At 55.8% G+C, this 18,752-nt stretch overlaps 5 protein-coding genes across 5 annotated transcripts; 2 read left to right on the plus strand and 3 right to left on the minus strand.

Moving 5' to 3' along the window:
* Positions 1-358: 358 nt before the first annotated feature.
* Positions 359-3,902, minus strand: K489DRAFT_387413 (MFS general substrate transporter; the record flags this gene model as incomplete). The annotated part of the gene is made up of 7 exons (XM_033606322.1): positions 359-799; positions 884-1,177; positions 1,260-1,305; positions 1,366-1,593; positions 1,695-2,218; positions 2,239-2,316; positions 3,879-3,902. 7 exons carry the CDS (start codon positions 3,900-3,902, stop codon positions 359-361), a joined length of 1,635 nt encoding a protein of 544 aa, XP_033462498.1.
* A 4,010-nt stretch (positions 3,903-7,912) lies between these two features.
* Positions 7,913-9,675, plus strand: K489DRAFT_408120 (isocitrate lyase and phosphorylmutase; the record flags this gene model as incomplete). Its single annotated transcript, XM_033607437.1, has 2 exons — positions 7,913-8,113; positions 8,266-9,675. 2 exons carry the CDS (start codon positions 7,913-7,915, stop codon positions 9,673-9,675), a joined length of 1,611 nt encoding a protein of 536 aa, XP_033462499.1.
* A 55-nt stretch (positions 9,676-9,730) lies between these two features.
* On the minus strand, positions 9,731-10,139 carry K489DRAFT_158384 (uncharacterized protein). The gene has a single exon (XM_033599279.1). The coding sequence runs from the start codon at positions 10,034-10,036 to the stop codon at positions 9,785-9,787; it is 252 nt and encodes an 83-aa protein (XP_033462500.1). The 5' UTR covers positions 10,037-10,139; the 3' UTR covers positions 9,731-9,784.
* A 660-nt stretch (positions 10,140-10,799) lies between these two features.
* Positions 10,800-12,368, minus strand: K489DRAFT_408121 (uncharacterized protein; the record flags this gene model as incomplete). Its single annotated transcript, XM_033607438.1, has 3 exons — positions 10,800-11,899; positions 11,969-12,295; positions 12,356-12,368. The coding sequence occupies 3 exons, from the start codon at positions 12,366-12,368 to the stop codon at positions 10,800-10,802; spliced, it is 1,440 nt and encodes a 479-aa protein (XP_033462501.1).
* A 1,526-nt stretch (positions 12,369-13,894) lies between these two features.
* On the plus strand, positions 13,895-18,656 carry K489DRAFT_378014 (beta and beta-prime subunits of DNA dependent RNA-polymerase). The gene has a single exon (XM_033604295.1). The coding sequence runs from the start codon at positions 14,014-14,016 to the stop codon at positions 18,475-18,477; it is 4,464 nt and encodes a 1,487-aa protein (XP_033462502.1). The 5' UTR covers positions 13,895-14,013; the 3' UTR covers positions 18,478-18,656.
* The last annotated feature ends 96 nt before the right edge of the window (positions 18,657-18,752 follow it).

The raw sequence follows: 18,752 nt of genomic DNA on the forward strand, positions 1-18,752 counted from the left end.
TTCGTTCGTTCGTTCGTTCGTTCGTTCATCCATTCATTCATCGTCTAAAGAACTGTGGTATCATAAGAAAAAAATCCCGTTCCTCCTCCTCTCCTCCTCCTTCTCCCCCCTTACCAGGAGACACCCCGCCCAGTCCTCCGCAAGGCTCGTGAACCATCAGCCCGCAGCGCGCAGAAGGGGACGAAATGGGGGTTTCAACCGTCCCAAATAAGCCTCCCTGTGTTCCCCTCTGAGGGTGAAAAAAAGAACGCCAGATCCATGCCCCCCTCCCCTTTTTTTCATCGCCACTCGCATAGAAAACCTCCAATTTCCGAAGAAAAAAGAGAAATGATAGAGAGAAAAACGGGGGAAAGCAAAATTACAGCCCACCTTTCTCCAGATCCCTCCCGTCGCGCGGCCTCGAGACCTGCACCTCGACCCCCTCTCCCTTCAGCCTCTCCGCCTCGGCGGCCGCGAGGGCCGCGCGGTCGAGTTTCCTCCGCTCCTTGCGGTCCTCGCGGCGGCGCTCGAGCTGCATGGCGCGGATGAGGGAGGACTTCTCGCGGATGCGGCGGCCGTAGCGGTAGAAGACGAAGGGGATGGGGATGCAGACGGCCTCGAGGAGGCCGAGGAGCGTGCCGGCCCAGTTGGCGCCGAGGGCGGCGTAGAGGGCGGGCCCGGCGAGCGGCAGCACGGCGCCCATGACGGAGCGGGCCACGGCGTTGCCGGCCAGCGCGGACGCGGCGTAGATGTTGTAGGACTGCACGAGGTAGTTCGTCGCGTAGATGAAGACGCCGGCATTGCCCATGCCGAAGGGGATCTGTTGGGGTTTTGGACGTCAGATGGGCGTGGGAGTCCGTTTTGGCGGGGGGGATGTTGGTGAGGGGGAGAAGGAGACACTTACGCCGGCCAGGATAGGGAAGATCCAGTGCACGTTGGGCGTGCAGGTCCAGGCGAAGATGATCTCGCCCGTGGGGATGAGGATGGCCGCGACGCAGACGATGCTGACCATGGCTTCGGGGTAGGGTTTGCCCGTCTCCGGGTCGAGCGGGTGCGAGTTGATGATCCTGCGGCAGACCGGCTCGAGGGAGATGGTGGTGAGGCAGCCGACGCCGATGCCGAGGAACGCGAGGCCCGTGTTGCTCGAGGACCAGCCGCGGATCTCGGTGAAGACGATGGGATACGCGACGAAGCATAGCTGCGGAGGGGAAGTCGCGGTTAGTACCTTCCACTCGGTCTTTCGTAGCTTCAGGGGCCGGGCTTCTCTCAGAAAAACGTACATAGAGGATGCCATAGACCAGCGCGATGTACAAGTCCCAGAAGATACTGGATTCAGGTCAGCGGATATGAACTTCCGAAGAAAAAAATAGACGGTATCGGGCTTACCAAATCGGTTCCGTGACGGTCAGAACGAAAGGACGAGAGAGGTTGACCTTGAGCGCAGGGAGGAATTCCTCCTTGTCGTCGAACCGACACCAATATCTGTCATCGTTGGATTCACGGCGCTTCTTCGCGGTCAGGCGCCGCAATATGACAGGTGCGTACGTCTCCGGAACGATGATCTGCATGACGAGACCCACAGCGGAGCCGATGAGGACGACCCAATTCGTCCATCTTCGAGAGAGAGAAAAAAAAAGGAATCACAAGTCAGCCTCACAAAATCTCAACGCGCGACAAGGCTGTCGTGAAGAGGCCTCTCCACCGTCCAGACTCACCTCCAACCCAACAGCGCAGCAAACCCACCGATCACCGGTCCGAGCACCGGGCCGTTGATGGGCCCTACGCTCCAAACGCTGAACGCCAGAGCACGGTAATCCTCGTCGACGATATCATTCACGGAACCGGGCGCATTGCTGACCAACGCACTCGCACAGAAAGCGCCGAAGAAGCGGATCACCAGGATGGTCGTGATGTTCGGCGCCACGGCGCAGCCCACGACGAAGACCAAGAACAGGGACGTCGCAACGATGTAGATGAGCCGTCGGCCGTACATCTCCGACAGGGGCGCGAGGACCACCGCGCCGGCGGCCAGGCCGCACAGATAGGTGGTGACGCCGAGGATGCCGGTCTGCTTCGAGATGCCCCACTCCTCTTGCATGCCGGGGATGGCGGAGGTGTAACTCGAGGAGTAGAGGACCACCGCGGTGGTGCTGTAGCTCATCATGGAGATGACGAGGCATTTGAAGGCGAGGGACCAGTTCTGCGGGTTGCGTTTGTCGTCGGGGCCGGTGAAATCGACCTCGAAGGCGGGATCTCGACCGTCGTAGTTGGTGGAGGAGGCGGCGCTGCGTCGGGAGATGGTGGGTGTGAGACGGTTGGGGACCACGCCTCCGATCGCTCCGGTATGTGATGTCTGGGAGATGTGTCGGGAGAGAGCGAGTTGATCGGCTTCTTTCTGCTCTCGAGTGGCGATCGGGCCGGGTCGGATGGAATTGGTATCGTCGTTGGAGTTGGTGGAGACGTATGATAGGGATTCTTCAATGGTCATGGTCGAGTGGCGGCGATCCGATACGGTCATGGCCTTGTCCGGAGACTTTTCGATGCTTGAGTCTGCCATGGTTTGTTCGGCGTGAACCAGCACAGAGGGAATTGGCTCTTAGATCGTGTGCAGGAATGCTTGATAGCCCTCGAAGAGGTTTGTACTGTATGTGGATTGAAAGAAGGCCACAGGTGGCAAGTGATATATATGTATATATATATATATATATATATATATATATGGGATCAACGATGGACGGTGAGGTCGCCTCCGACCAAACAGACGCTCAAGTCACGAAAAACAGAAACACCAATCGTCGGGGAGCAAGGGTGAGAAACATTCGCAGCGATCATAGCAACGACGACGACGACGACGACCATATGAAAAGGCATGACTGGCGAGCGCGAGTCATAATGAGCAACACATGGGCGACACCCAACCGGCGTGGATCGTCTGGGAAAAGGCCCGACATTGGCATAGGATTTCTGGCGGCGGCGGTAGTGGTGGTGGTGGTGGTGGTGGTGGTGGTGGGTATCGGCACTTCGAGCCGGGAAGCTTCTTCTACAGCTACCTGCAGACGGACAGACAACACTCGACCATTGGCGGCGGTAGAAGAGTGGCAGAGGATATCGACCTTACTATTCGTCCCAGGAAGGTGATCCGCCTGATCATTGGCGGCGATGCATCCGGCGGCGGGAACATTGAAGGGCGCGGGCAAGGGAAAAAAAAAAAAGACTGCCCAGGTGGAGCCCATGCCATACAAGTGCGGTAACGTCGTAGTGGGCTGGCTGGTCCATGTGCAGCAGGTGGTAGCCCTGGAGTGTACCCGGTCGTATAGTATAGTACTGTAGTAGAGGATACCCAGGTAGTAGTATAGTAGTAGTATAGTATAGCATTAGTATGCGGTGGGCTGGATCGTGACCACCTGCAGGTGGGTGTGCAGTTTGCAGGAAAGTCCAACATGACAGCTTCATCACTTCCCCGGTAGCCGCGCCCGCCCTAGTCGCCAAGCTACATCAGGTCAAGCCCCGAGCGCGGGATTCCAAGTCGCAGGCGATGATGATGACCATGGTGGATGGTGATGAAGAGGTCGTTTCATCGAGGCCGGTTCCGCTCCTTCGCCATCGTACGGGTGGAATGTTTCCGCGCGGCGGGGCGCAAGGGATGTCGACGGACTTCAGAGACTTCAGCGCTCTAGTCTGGCTCATGACTACTTTGCGGCATTCTCTCGATCATGGATCATGGAGTGGACATCGCAACAGTCTCCTCATTCAACTGCGGTCGTCCTACGGTGCATGATGCATGACGCACACTCCATACGTTTGCTGCAGCGGAGGAAAGCTTATCGTCATGACAATTGGAATCAATTCACCACCGTAGACAATAATGATGAACGACGGATGGACAGCATATGCAGCACATGTGCCTCACCTTCCTGCTGCATGAGGCAGGCCATTCCCGTCTCAACATCCTGAGAGCTGTCGTGGATGTGATGACGGACGAGATGCGCAGTCGGTGAAGTTTCTTCAGAGATCGCTCGCATTCGCTCAATCTAGCGCCGTTGTTGAGATAACCAATTGATCTTCAGAGCGACAGCAGGATCGGTGTTGAGTCAGGCCGGTTTCCAAATAGTCATGACGATCACAGGACTATTGATCATCATCATCATCACCAGCTCCCCAGCTCCGGGTCACGAACCGCGGCGGGCGGTCGGGCCGGCGGCGGTGAAGACAAAGCTAGACGACGACGTCTGGGAGAGGAAGCTACAAGGTTTCGTCAAACCACCAGGGTCATAAATCCCGTAGAGCACACCTGCAGACTCCCATCGCGGAGCTCCCTGCACTGCTGCAAAGGAGGGAAGGTGCAGGTGTGGATCACACGGGGAACATGACTGGGGATCCCGGAGGCTGCTCTGTAGCTGGCTGCCAGACGGGGGGATAGAAAAGGGGATGTGGCAATCCTCCGCCATTGTTCAGCTACTGTATGACTCTGGGAGGATGAGCGGCGCAGGACTGGACGACTGCACCCTCGTCTTGGACATGCAGTAAATCTGAAGTTACGGATAATCCCTCATCCGTGGGTTGCGTTGGGCAGTACACCTAAGATATCATCGTGAGGAGTCACGGCCTCGTATGTTCGTGTTGAGCAGGCAGCGGAAGGCGCTCCGCGTGGGAATTCGTCTCGATCTGGGGGCTGACAGCCTGTGGCGTTTTGGCGGGGTCTGCCCTGTGGGTTCCAGTGGTGTGGACGGAATGAATCGACGGAATTTGCGGGCATCTCTCCAGCCCTGGACGGCCTTCTGCTGTACATGGATAGGGAAGAGGATTGCTGCACTTTCGTACTCCTCGCCGTCTACAGGTCAGGATATCTGCATTCCACAGGCGTATCGGGAGTCCTCAACGGAAAGACCTGTGAGGGGGAGATTTTCACACCACATTGTTGAACACGGACGACCCCGATGGCACAACGCGCCGATGATGACTCCCGCCGCTGTGCCGAGTGTAACCATTCCCGAGATCCCCACCAGCACCTGGGGCCTTTTCTCTCTTCCCTCTGCTTCGGGTGAGGCTCTGTAGCAAATGCCGCATGATGGAGGAAATTTTCCTACACTCCCACGGACTCGGAAGGATTTCTTTTTCCTTTTTCGGTGCCCGCCAAGTCATCCACGTGTGCCGATCTGCCGGTGCAGAGGGCCCGACTTTCTCACACTCTCTGGCAGCAGCCGGGCGGAGGGACACACGCACACGGAAGCTCGTCCGACGACAAGCGCGGAAGGACAGTCGTGGCTTTGGGATTCATTTTCGCGGTGTGAGCACTTCTTCGTAGGATCTCTCTGATGTGGCTCATGATGCAGTAGTTGTCAAAACGAGGCACGTCTTCGCTCTGCTCACTTTGTGTGCCAATAATGGACGTCCATAAATATATTGTTCGCCAGAACGAGCGGACGTCATCGTGGAGTGACGACAAACTTCGCTGGGGCTGGACTGGGACCTGGGATGAGGACTGTCCCGCAAATGTACAGTGGCTGTCCGATCCTGTGAGGCGACGAGCTGCTAATAACATATCACATCCTCTATCACTCTCCAGTACGAGTTCCTCGTCACTCGACGGGAGAGCGGAAGGATTTCTCTACAGCATGTCGGAGTTTGCTTTGCACAGGGAAACCCGACAACCCAAACCCTAGCCGACGATAGGGTCCGGCGAGATCGGCGAATGGGAGAAGAAGCAGGAGTTCTCAGCGGACTCCATTGACCCGTCCTGTCCTGTTCAACTTCCTGATGATCATCTATGGACAGATACGCCCGTCGAATTAGGAACATATACACGCTGTTGTAGCAAAGTGGAGTGAGGTCATCATCCCAGACTGACCGATAACAACATCAAAGGTGGTATATCCCGCAGGAAGGGAAACTCCCAAAGCTCGATGATAAAGTGGGAAATCCACGCATATCCTCGCAGACGATGAGCATTTGCGAGCGACGACAGGATGAACTATCACGCAACACGACGGTATTTAGTCTCGCACCGATGTCGCAGTCCAGTAGTTTCTCGCGGTGCTGGGATACAGACTGGTGAAGATTGGCACCTGGGCGGGTAATCATCATCAGCAATCTGGCAGCCGTATACGAACAGGGTCATGAGGAGAGATGCGACATTTGAAATTCAATTTGAATTATGATCAAGCCAACAAACATCATTCAAGTCACGCGATCTTTTCTCGATATGCAAGACTGGGCCGTTTAGTCGACGCGAAGTGAAGTGCATATGATGCGTGCAAAGAGAGAGCGAAAGAGATGTTCCCATGTCCGTGCCAGGCCCGTCGGCGTTGCAACGGCCATACGCCCCCGCACGGCATAAGCCCGTGTTCCACCTGGCGGGAACAGTCTCGACGCCCGAGAGAGAGAGAGGAAGAGAATCGATGAAACGGCCGTGGCGCAAAAACGGCCCCTGTTTCGCCCTTGTCTCTGCCCCGGACCGTCCCATTCAATAATTCCCTGGACCGTCTGACTGATGTTCAGTGAGGACAGAGAGAAGTGGGAGCTCGCATTTGCCGAGCCGAGGATGGATGGTTAAAGCTGTGCAAGCTCGGGCTAAGCCCTTGGCCTCTACTCGACTTTCGCGCGCGCTCTGCAGAACCAGGCTGGTCAATGCCCGGGCCAGCATGGCAACGCACGTATGGTCGTGTGAGGTCGTGGTGTCAAGAGACGCATTCGATGCGTGGGAGAATGATTTCATTGCACTGCTCGAGGGGTTGTTTCACGTTGGGTTCCATGGGAATGTTTGCAACGTCCGTGGTTGGAGGACACACCAATCTTTTTCGAGTCCAGCGGGTTGAGTGGACTGCAGCAGACAGAGGTGAGCGGGATGGTCTGCTGGTCGCAACCCGCACATACAGGACGTAGATCATGGTATTCATCATCACTGTAAAATGAATGGCAACGTTGATCCTGCAGTCCTACAGTTCATCGACCTGAATGCATGACCTGACACGGAGCGGCGGGACGTGAAGAACATGTGGTTGCCGGCTACCGACGCCCGAAGTCGCGAAATTGTGGGGGAAAGGCTGGATTATGGCCGATCACACGCGCGCGAAACGAAACACACGCATCCATGATAACCGAAGAAAATAATATTGGCCTTGGTTACCAGACCCAGTCCGCTCTGCCTCTGCGGAATTGGACCTCGGACAATTGACGAGACGCCCGCCCGTTTCCTGGGTCAGGTTCATGTACAGGACAGGACAGGACAGGACAACAGCAATGGGCCGGGTTGGATTACTCTACTGCATTGTATTCATCACAGTGCCGCTGCATTGGACCCATCACCACCACCACCAGGCGGGAGGTCAATTGCCCTTTTTTTTTTTTTGTTCGTCGCCGTTCCCCTCCTCGTCCGGCCGGTTAGAGTGTACGCGGGCGGCGTTGATCATGAGGCGCATCGGCGTTGATCGGTCGTGGCCCATGTCTTTGCCGGGTCGACGAACAACATCCCACTGCTGAGATGCATGGGCAAACGAGTTTCACATGGCAATGAATGCTTTCTGCCCACCACACATCGCTCGTTTCTCGGCCGGCCCTAAGTAGACCTGACGAACCGTTCCCTTCCTTGACTCCCCCGCCGGCCTATACGCTATACAATTCTTAATTGCCGGTGCTGTGTACTGTACAATCGCGCTGTTGGACTGTAGCCGGAGAGGTAGTCCAGTCTCGAGCATAGTCTCGATCTCATAAACACTTCCCATCTCCCACATCTCTCCTCCCGTCTTCTCCTCTTCGATCCTCTTTTCCTCATCTCTCCTCTCCACCAACCTCTTCTCACCCTCACCACTCTACTCATTCACGTGAGCGAGTCTCTCAATCATTCAAACTGGCCGAACGACTGAAGCAGATTGTTTCGTCCGTCTCCTCCGCCCTCACTCCCACCAACTCCACCTCCTCCGTGACCACCAACATCATGAGCGGCGACGCAGAAGAGGCTCAGTTCCAGCAGGAGGTTGCTGAGCTGAAGCAATGGTGGACCGACTCCCGATGGCGCTTCACCCGCCGTGCCTACACTGCCGAGCAGATCGTCTCCAAGCGTGGCACAATCAAGATCGAGTACCCCAGCAACCAGCAATCCAAGAAGCTGTGGAAGCTCGTTGAGGGCCGCTTCAAGGTGAGTTCTGAAGCCAGGCATCTTTTTCTTTTCGTGGAAGAGCCGGTGGGCATTGAGTCTTGAGAAGGATTCCGATCCCACAAGTTCGAATGGAGCACAAGAACAAAGAGACGCAGAGCAGCGAAACTGACTTGGAGTTTTCCCATTCTCAGGAGGGTACCGCCTCGGCCACCTACGGTTGTCTTGACCCCGTCATGGTCACCCAGATGGCCAAGTACATCGACACCGTCTACGTCTCCGGCTGGCAATCATCCTCGACCGCCTCGACCTCCAACGAGCCCGGTCCCGATCTTGCCGACTACCCCTACACCACCGTCCCCAACAAGGTCGAGCACTTGTTCATGGCCCAGCTCTTCCACGACCGCAAGCAGCGTGAGGAGCGCCTGAGCGCCGCCCCCAGCCAGCGGGCCAACATCGCCAACACCGACTTCCTCCGACCCATCATCGCCGACGCCGACACCGGCCACGGCGGTCTGACCGCCGTGATGAAGCTCACCAAGCTCTTCGTCGAGGCCGGTGCCGCCGGCATCCACATCGAGGACCAGATGCCCGGCACCAAGAAGTGTGGACACATGGCCGGAAAGGTCCTCGTCCCCGTCAGCGAGCACATCAACCGCCTGATCGCCATCCGCGCCCAGGCCGACATCATGGGCGTGGACCTCCTCGCCGTCGCCCGTACCGACTCCGAGGCCGCCACCCTCATCACCACCACCATCGACCCCCGCGACCACCCCTTCGTCCTGGGCTCCACCAACCCCGCCCTCCAGCCGCTCAACGACCTCATGATCGCCGCCGAGGCCGCCGGCAAGACCGGCGCCCAGCTCCAGGCGGTTGAGGACCAGTGGAACGCCACCGCCGGCCTCAAGCTCTTCCACGAGGCCGTCGCCGACACCATCAACGCCGGCGTCCACGTCGACAAGGCCGGCCTGATCGCCGAGTTCAACCGGCTCGCCAAGGGCAAGTCCAACCCGGAGGCGCGCGCCATCGCCAAGGGCCTCACCGGCGTCGACATCTACTTCAACTGGGACAGCCCGCGCACCCGCGAGGGCTTCTACCGCTACCAGGGCGGCTGCCCCTGCGCCATCATGCGCGCCATCGCCTACGCGCCCTACGCCGACCTCATCTGGATGGAGAGCAAGCTGCCCGACTACCAGCAGGCCAAGGAGTTCGCCGACGGCGTGCACGCCGTCTGGCCCGAGCAGAAGCTCGCCTACAACCTGTCGCCCTCGTTCAACTGGAAGGCGGCCATGCCGCCCAAGGAGCAGGAGACATACATCCAGCGCCTCGGCCAGCTCGGCTACTGCTGGCAGTTCATCACCCTGGCCGGCCTCCACACCACCGCCCTGGTCAGCAACACCTTCAGCAAGGGCTTCTCCGAGACCGGCATGCGCGCCTACGGCCAGCTCGTCCAGGAGCCCGAGATGGAGCAGAAGGTCGAGGTCGTCACCCACCAGAAGTGGTCCGGCGCCAACTACGTCGACGGCCTCCTGCAGATGCTCCAGGGCGGCATCTCCTCCACCTCGGCCATGGGCAAGGGTGTCACCGAGGACCAGTTCCACTAGGTGCCTCCCCTCCATCACCATGGGGGAAGGGCACCTTTCGGGGGAGAGATGAAATGTTGTACGTGTACATGTTGCCCAAGGGCAGGAGGGAGGGGGATCACGGGAGAGATCAGAAAGAGTCGCTCGAGGACACAGCAACGACGGAGACACGACGCGCACGATTCTGCGTCTTGCCCCCTACGGGGACGCATGCTCCGACCGGCGCCGTCGAGTCCCCGTCGCCTGTCCTTTTGGACAACGAACGACCTTGGATGTCACGGTGAACAGCCCGCGCCGAGGAAGGACGAGCAGGAGAGAGGAAAAAAAAGGAAAGAGACAACCCCCCCACCCAAAAAGAACGACGATACCCATCTTCTCTCATCACGCGAGCGAGGCATGGGATCCTCACCACGCCCACTCTCGTCTACTGATTGTTGATGTACGATTTCGGAAACCATAAAAGAAAACCAATAGAAGAAAACAAAAATAACCAATGACTCGAGAAAACTTCACACAAGACTTGCCCTCCACCCCGTCCTCTCGAAAAGTCTTGTCGCTATGAATACCAATGTGCAGTCCTCGTGATTATGATGATGAAGGTTTCCCCCAATTGTGACGGGACAGTGACGATCCCACTTGGAAATATCCGTTCACTCTCTGTGGGGCAAACATCGCAGGATGTATCTCGCGGGTCGGACGGCGTGTCGCGTTGCGCCGCGCTTTCCATGTGGGAGGGACCTCGGCGTTTCGGGGCCCTGCGTCTTGTCTGTCTCTCTCGGACGGAGGGGTTCGGCGGTTTGCCGGCTGCGGCCGCGCCTACTCGTCCATCTCAGATGTTCCACGCCCGCCGATCGATGGGAGGGGACGTCGCGTTGGTTGCTTGGGCAGGTGGTATGTACTGTATTGCAGTTCACGAATTCACTTGTACGAACGCACGTGTATCACGGGATGGGGTTGTACCAAATGCATTCGCCTTGATGGCGTTCTGAAAAACTTCCAAAGCAGAAAGAAAAACGCAAATCAAATCAATCACCACCGGAAAGCGTCCATGAATATCATCACTTTGCGAAGTGCAAGAATCCTCCAGTCTTAGACAAAACGCCTGTCATAAATGCATAAAGTCCCCTTGAGGCTATTCGCATAGCTCAGTCGAGCCACCGGATCAATTGCTCAGCGTATGGGCTAGAAAGAAATGCCACAGTGCCGACCATACCCAGTACAGCACCGGCCGTGACGTGTGATACCTGTGTCGCTACCTTTCGGACAGTAGCACGACTAGGGAGCGTACGCAGACGACGTATCGGACGGCTTGCTTGTGGTTTGAGTTGTCCTTCTTGGGCAACTGCCAGCTTTTTGGTGGCGGGTTCCTCTTGAGCTGTGCTCGCCCTTTCGACATCGCAGTGTTTGCGTTTCTTCTTTTCAAGGGTGTCGATGACCCTCTCCGCCACACTGTCTTGCACCGGTAGTACGTCTGGGTTCTTTGCGACAGTCGCCGTGGTTGGAATGCTCAGATTGAATTCCTGATTCGGCAAAACATCACGGAACTCGATGCTCTCCGGGAAGCTCTCCTGATGAGCGCTGCGAACGGGATCGTACCACTGACCAGAGCTGTGGTTGTGAGTTGTCGGAGGTGTCGGCAGACTTGCTACCAGAGGCGACTCTGTGACTTTGCTTACTAGAGCTCCTGCTTCGGACGGTTCCCATGTTTGTTGATCCGTAAACGCAGGCTCGACGACAGCGTTCTTGAAGGGTTGTCCATCGTACTTCTCAGAGCTCGTGTATACCGGAGCAACGATGCTGTCGGTGTGAATATGCTCATCGCCGGAGTCAGATCCATCGTCGCTCCATGACTGGTCCCTGTCGGACTCCTCTCGGACCTCATCTTGCTCAGGCTCATCGTCAATATCACGAGGCTCGACAATGCTCTGACCTGTACCGTGTACTGATCCAGACTCCGGAAGCGCATTGTGGTATGCCAGTGACTGAGACTGGCCTAGACCCAGGTAAGACTCTTCGATAGACTCCGGGACCACGAGCGTAGCGCCTACTTTGCTTTGCTCTGGCGTGGCCATCTCGTCCTGTCCCTCCGCAAAACTGTGAGAGCTCATGCCGTATATGATGTCCTCCTCTTCGTCTTCGTCCTCTTCCTCGACGAAGTCGGAATCATAGCCATAAGTCGACGGTAAGTGTTCGGATGGAGGCTGGCGATAGTGGTTGACGACTAGTCGCACAGCTTGAAAGTTTTCTGCACGTCGAGTTAGCCGAGAGTTGGAGAATGCAAGTGACGTTGCTCGATGTGAGGTGACGTTCTCACCTTGTCCTCGCAACACTTCGGCGCCCAATTTGATGATATCGCCATCCTGCAGTACGACCTCGTTGCCGTCTGTGAGCTGCTCTTCATTCACCCAGGTCCCGTGTAAGCTCCCTGTATCACGGACGCTGATTTCGCCATCGTTGCAAAGGAGGACAGCGTGCGAACGGGACACCACTGGACAATCGAATCGACAGTTGTTGGAAGACGGCAAGAGCTTGCGGTCCGATTTGGAAGAACGTCCGATTACGATACGATCACCATCGTCCAGATCGATATCTCTTCGTGTCAGCTTTCCCTCACCGAGCAGAGTCAGGCTGAAGCGAGCCACTGAAGACGAGCGAGTCAGCTGGTGCGTTGATTTGCTGGACGTCACCATCGCCTGCGTACTTTGGGATGCCATAGCAGATGACTTGGGAACGATGCTGTTCTGTCGGTCTTGCTTGAATGACTCCTTTGGGTTCGTATCGATGGCGAATTGAAGACAAGCCGAAGCGGTAGGATCACGTCGGAAAGGCAAATCCAGGCAAACTCACAACAGTGGCCAGGTTGGATAGGAAGGATGTCGGAGGTTCAGGTGAAGTGTCACGAAGTTGAGAGGTGGGAGCGACGGTGTAGCGGGGTTGATGGTGAGGAATGAGTATGAGTGAAAGAGAGGGAGAGAGCTATACATATACTCGACCTCTCACGTGAATTGACTGGTACCGGCGGCAGCAGCACTCAGGGTGAATGTAGTCGGCAAAGGTGTCCGACGTGATGTATCTCCTCTGATGGTATTGTCTGCCGGCGCTCAGCGGATGCGAGTGGAACCAGCACACGGTGACTGTGTCCACACGAGCGACTGCCGTTGTAATCGAGGTTGATGCTGACGAGGACACGGGTACGATGAGCAGCGGACGATGCAACTGGAGCTCACTGTCACCGGTGAACAAGTAACGATGGATGGATGAGTTGATGAGCCGGTGAGTCACTCGGGCTTGGAATCACCTTACCTTGGAAGCTACTACAACTGAATGCTGGAATGCTAGGAAGGCGAGTAGATAACGACGCCTGCTGTGAGATGGTGTAGTAATGTACTGTAATAAGAGACGGGTCGAAACGAAGGCACGTGATGCTAATGATGCTGCCGATGATCACGTCGAACGCCTATGAAGGAACGGCAGCCTGGAGTTAGTTCCCCACCTGGGCACCTTTAGGACATGACATGTGCCTCGTCCGCGAATACCACACATGCGGCAGTCCCAGTGCGGCGTACAACTAGACGTTGATTGCGACATCTACGACTGTTCTTCACCATCACCTGTCCGTGTTGTCCTGTTCTCGCCCGGCAAGGAAATAGCCCTCGTTAACCGGAGAGATACCTAGTCGAAAGAGGTCGGCCTTCGTTCCAAGATGCCCAGGTGCTTATCGCTTATCAGTCGGGCCTCGTGATTGATGAGCTGGATAGCGGCATGGAGGTACATACAGTAGCGACCCCCACTTGCCAACCCAACCCAACCCAACCCAGACGACTGTGACGGCCTGAGGCCGCAATCACTCTGATCGGTGGAGTGAGCGAGCACACGATTTCGACTGAGGCCCGGGACTTTTACAAACATCATCGAACACAACGGAGACCCTGATGATTCGAATTTACTAACTCAGCCGCCCAAGGGTGCATACCTAGGTAGTAATGCAATTGAACGATGAGGACGCTGGAGATGGGCATGTCATTGCTATGTACAGTACATATACTAGATAACCTTTAGATTAGCTGACCTTGGAATGGAGCTCTTTGCTGCCTTCCGACACTCGCTCGTTATGCATGGCCCGCCTGCTAGCCCCGAACTCGCGCTTCCCGGCCCGCGCCGCCTCCAGTGTTCGGTCAGCCCCACTTGCAGATGCAAACTCCCGCCCAATATGCGGCTCGTTATGACTACACCACCCTAGGATAAATTGACGCCGACGCAAATTTCTCGAACGCGCCGAACAGGTCGCAACCCGTGCATCGCCCGCGACACGACAATGACCATTGCACGATAGCGCCAGCTTCGAATACCTTCTTCGCAATGGAGACTCCTGCGCCGGAAGACTTCACCTCCAAGGAGCAAGTCATCGATCAGGTGCCCAAGCGCATCCGCTCTCTCCAATTCGGTCTTCTCAGTCCGCCTGATGTCGTCTCACAATCCGTCGTCCAGATCGTCGACCGCAACCTTTACGACATCAGTACCACGGTGGGAGCGCCTCGGACATTGACGCGTCGTGGTCCACTGGACCAGCGATTGGGCACATCTTCGAAGAATGGCATCTGCGGTACGTGTGGGCAAGGATTGAAGGAGTGCAATGGTCATTTCGGACACATCAAGCTGGCTTTGCCATGCTTTCACTACGGGTATCTCAGGAGGATTATCGAGGCGTTGAATTGTGTCTGCAAAGAGTGTAGTCGAGTCGTCCTGCCAGAGATGGAAAAGAGAACATATCTTCGACAATTGAGGCGCCCGGGTTTGGATGGCTTGCGCAAGGATGCGATCATCAAGCGCATAGTCGCGGATTGCCGCAAGACGAAGAGATGTTACCATTGCAACGCGTGGAATGGGCCGGTGAGAAAGGCCCCAGGCAACCCAGTTCGGATGTTTCACAACAAATTCTTCACCTACACGAGTTCGAACGCCAAGAGCAAGATCAAGCCGGATGAGATGCAGACGTTTGAACGATCGTTTGAGGAGGCAATCAAGGCGAACCCTGAAATCGATCGCCACATGAAGCGTGTCGTGGACGATCTCACACCGTTGCGCGTCCTGAACATCCTCAAGAATGTGCCAAACGCCGAAATCGAACTCCTGGGCATCGATCCTAGCAAGGGCGGACGACCCGAGTATATGATCTGGACCCATGTGCCCGCCCCACCGGTCGCTATCCGTCCATCTGTGGCTCAGGAGACAGCAAGCACCGAGGACGACATCACGAACAAACTCGGCGATATCATTCAGATCAATAATCTCATGGTCGCTGCTCTTCGTGCCGGACAGTCACTAGCCAAAATCATGGAGATGTGGGACTTTCTACAGATTCAACTGGCGATGTACATCGATGGCAACATCCCAGGACTGTCCAGAGATCCGGCATACGGCAAGCCTATGCGCGGATTCTGTCAACGTTTGAAGGGTAAGCAGGGTCGTTTTCGTGGAAATTTGTCGGGTAAGCGTGTCGACTTTTCAGGACGTACCGTCATTTCCCCAGACCCGAACCTTGCCATCGATGAAGTTGCCGTACCCTCACGCGTGGCTGTCAACATGACTTATCCTGAGAGGGTCACAAAACACAACCTCGAAAAGCTCAAAGGCTGCATCAAAAGAGGCGACAAACTCCATCCTGGAGCCAATTATGTCGTCAAAGGACGGACCGGTCGCCGCATTGTTCTCCGAGCTGTGACACAGAAAGGTGATCTCAAGAAACTGGCCGATCAGCTCGAACTTGGCGATGTCGTGGAACGACATCTTGAGGATGGCGACATCGTTCTGTTCAACCGTCAGCCATCGTTGCACAAGCTGTCCATCCTCTCTCACAAAGTCAAAGTGCGACCTTGGAGAACATTCAGGTTAAATGAATGCGTCTGCAATCCATACAATGCCGATTTCGACGGTGACGAGATGAATCTGCACGTTCCGCAGACCGAAGAGGCGCGGACGGAGGCCATCGAATTGATGGGCGTGAAGAATAATTTGGCCACACCCAAAAACGGAACACCCCTTATTGCCGCTATCCAGGATTTCATCACAGGTGCCTACCTCATCAGTCAGAAGGATTTGTTTTTCACGAGACGAGGATTCACTCAGGTGGTGAATTTCATGTACGTGGGGATGCAGGTGCGCGACCCGGTCACCTTCAAAGAATACCCTATACAAATTCCACCGCCCGCGATTTGGAAACCACAGACTCTATGGACAGGCAAACAAGTCTGGAATATGCTGATGAAGCCGCATCCCGACTACCCGGTCAACGTCAACCTCGAAGCTAAGCTCAAGCAATACGCGCCACCGAAACGACCAGACGCCATACCTGACCTCGTCGAAAGCGACTCATATCTTGTTATCAGGAATAGTGAGACTATGTGTGGTGCGTATGACAAAGCCACTGTAGGCGATGGCAAGAAAGACAGTGTGTTTTACGTGATCATGCGTGATTTTGGCGCAGACTATGCTGCGGCAGCCATGACTCGTCTTGCAAAGCTCTCAGCTCGCTGGCTCGGTGAGCGAGGTTTTTCGATTGGTATTAGCGACGTCTATCCTAGCGACAAGCTCAATGCACGAAAACAAGCTCTTGTCGACGCAGCCTACAAAGCATGTGATGAAGTCATTGATCTATTCACCAAAGGAAAGCTCGAACGAAGTGCTGGTTGTGATGAAGAACAAACCATGGAGATTAAACTTTCGGGTATTCTTTCCACAGTCCGACAGCAGTGTGGTGACGCTTGTTTCGCAGAATTGAGCCGATTGAACGCTCCATTGACCATGGCCAAATGTGGATCAAAAGGCTCGAATATCAACGTCTCTCAGATGGTCGCAGCTGTGGGACAGCAGATTATCGGCGGAAAGCGTGTGCTCGATGGCTTCCAAGATCGCACCCTACCTCACTTCCCGAAAGCAAGTCTGGATCCTCTCGCCAAGGGATTCGTCGTGGACAGCTTTTTTAGCGGCTTGACGCCGACGGAATTCATCTTCCACGCCATGTCGGGCAGAGAAGGTCTCGTCGATACCGCTGTCAAAACTGCTGAGACTGGCTACATGTCTCGACGTTTGATGAAGAGTTTGGAGGATCTCAGCGCGCAATACGATCTGACTGTGCGAAATTCGTCGTCCGGTGTGGTACAGATGAAGTTTGGTGATGACGGATTGGACCCTGTTGACATGGAAGGCTCTGCCAAACCTGTCAATTTCAATCGAACATTCATGCACTCCGTCAGTATCACCTGGGACAACAGCGAGCGAAGCCTCACCAAGGAGGAGATCGAGACAATCGTGAATGACACGCTCAACAAGGAACGGGCCGAGCTCACACGTTGGACGGACGACGGAAAGCCTCTGGAGTACAATGATCAGAGCCCTCTCGCCACAGATCAAAAGGAATACAGCAGGCAATTCCTCAACGATGTCACAGATTATGTTATGGGGAAAGTCAGAGGCATGGTCAGCTCGCAACAACGATTTGCCAACAGCGACGGCATCTTCAAGCTCACTCGCACCGCTCTTGAGACATTCCTTGGTCTCTGTCTGCGAAAGTTCGAAAAGTCCAAAGTCGAAGCTGGGCACGCCGTCGGCGCTGTTGGAGCTCAATCTATCGGTGAGCCCGGCACACAAATGACTTTGAAGACTTTCCATTTTGCTGGTGTCGCCGGTATGTCCATCACGCAGGGTGTCCCTCGTATCAAGGAGATTATCAACGCTAGCAAAACGATCAGTACGCCTGTCATCACTTGCGCGCTGGACTCAAAGTATGAGGAGATGGCGGGTCGATTCGCGAAAGCGCTTATTGAGAAAACCTACCTTGGTGATATCGTGGACTACGTCGAGGATGTCTGGTATGACCGAGGATGCTACATTAACATGCGAATCAATTGGCAGCAAGTCAAGGACTTGGGTCTACGCATCGACCTATGGCAGCTGGAGGAAGCCATTCGCAGGACCAAGGGCTTCAAGACCATGGGCGTGCAAGTGCGCTCTTCCGGCTCAAACCACCTGCGAGTCATGGTCTCCGGTCTAGACGACCCGAAATCTCGCCGCAAGACCCCGTCAACAAGCAAATGGAAGTCAAACGACGACAACTGCTCCGATGTGCTCTTCACTCAAATCCACCACCTCAAGCGCAAACTCCCCGAGGTCGTGGTGAAGGGCTATCCCGATGCCCAGCGAGCCATTATCAAAAAAGACGACAAGGTGGACGCCACCGGGCGCGAGCCCATCTCGGTCCTCGTCGAGGGATACGGCCTCCGCGCATGCATGAACACCGAAGGCGTGAACGGCTACCTCACCAAATCCAACAGCATCATGGAATGCAAAGAAGTCCTCGGCGTCGAAGCCGCCCGGAAGACCATCATCGACGAAATCTCCTCCGTCATGGGCGGCATGGACATCGACCCCCGTCACATGCAGCTGCTCGCCGACGTCATGACCTACAAGGGCGAGGTGCTGGGCATCACGCGTTTCGGGCTGGCGAAGATGCGCGACAGCGTCCTCCAGCTCGCCAGCTTCGAGAAGACGCCCGACCACCTCTTCGAGGCGGCGGCCAAGATGAAGAAAGACGACATCGAGGGCGTGAGCGAGTGCATCATCATGGGCCAGAGCATGAGCATCGGCACCGGCGCCATGACGGTCATCCGCCCCTTGAACATCCACGGCGTGGAGAACGAGTGCGCGAGCGCGGTGGACTTCGCTGCCGAGGCGAGGTCCGTCAGCACGGCGGCGAGGAAGGAGCGCCTGCGGCAGAGACGCATGAATTTCGCCGCCAATCCCGTCGTCAACGGTCTGGCGGCTTGAGTTGATTTCCGTGGTCTGTTTGTCACCCGTCCTGTCTGTATACCCGCGTCAAGGAGACGCTGCTTGTTTTATGAATGTATGATAATTGCTCGGAGGTTTCCTTCTCATGAACGAATATGATGTAAATTTCTGTCATTAAGTCCCGTCGCGCAGAAGGATGCTACTCCCTCATCTCCAGGGCTCTCCAAAACTGCAATAGCCAGCCTTTCATAAATGCATCCTGTGCGCCATAACGCCCGAGATCCTCCCATTGCTCGAGATCGTCTTCCATCTGC

This window comes from Dissoconium aciculare, assembly GCF_010015565.1.
Source record: "Dissoconium aciculare CBS 342.82 unplaced genomic scaffold K489scaffold_3, whole genome shotgun sequence".
In the NCBI taxonomy this organism is placed as follows: Eukaryota; Fungi; Ascomycota; class Dothideomycetes; order Mycosphaerellales; family Dissoconiaceae; genus Dissoconium; species Dissoconium aciculare.

Excerpts from the sequence above, each read along its gene's own strand:
- K489DRAFT_378014 (XM_033604295.1), top strand. The coding sequence starts at position 14,014 with ATGGAGACTCCTGCGCCGGAAGACTTCACCTCCAAGGAGCAAGTCATC.
- K489DRAFT_158384 (XM_033599279.1), bottom strand. The coding sequence starts at position 10,036 with ATGAGAGAAGATGGGTATCGTCGTTCTTTTTGGGTGGGGGGGTTGTCT.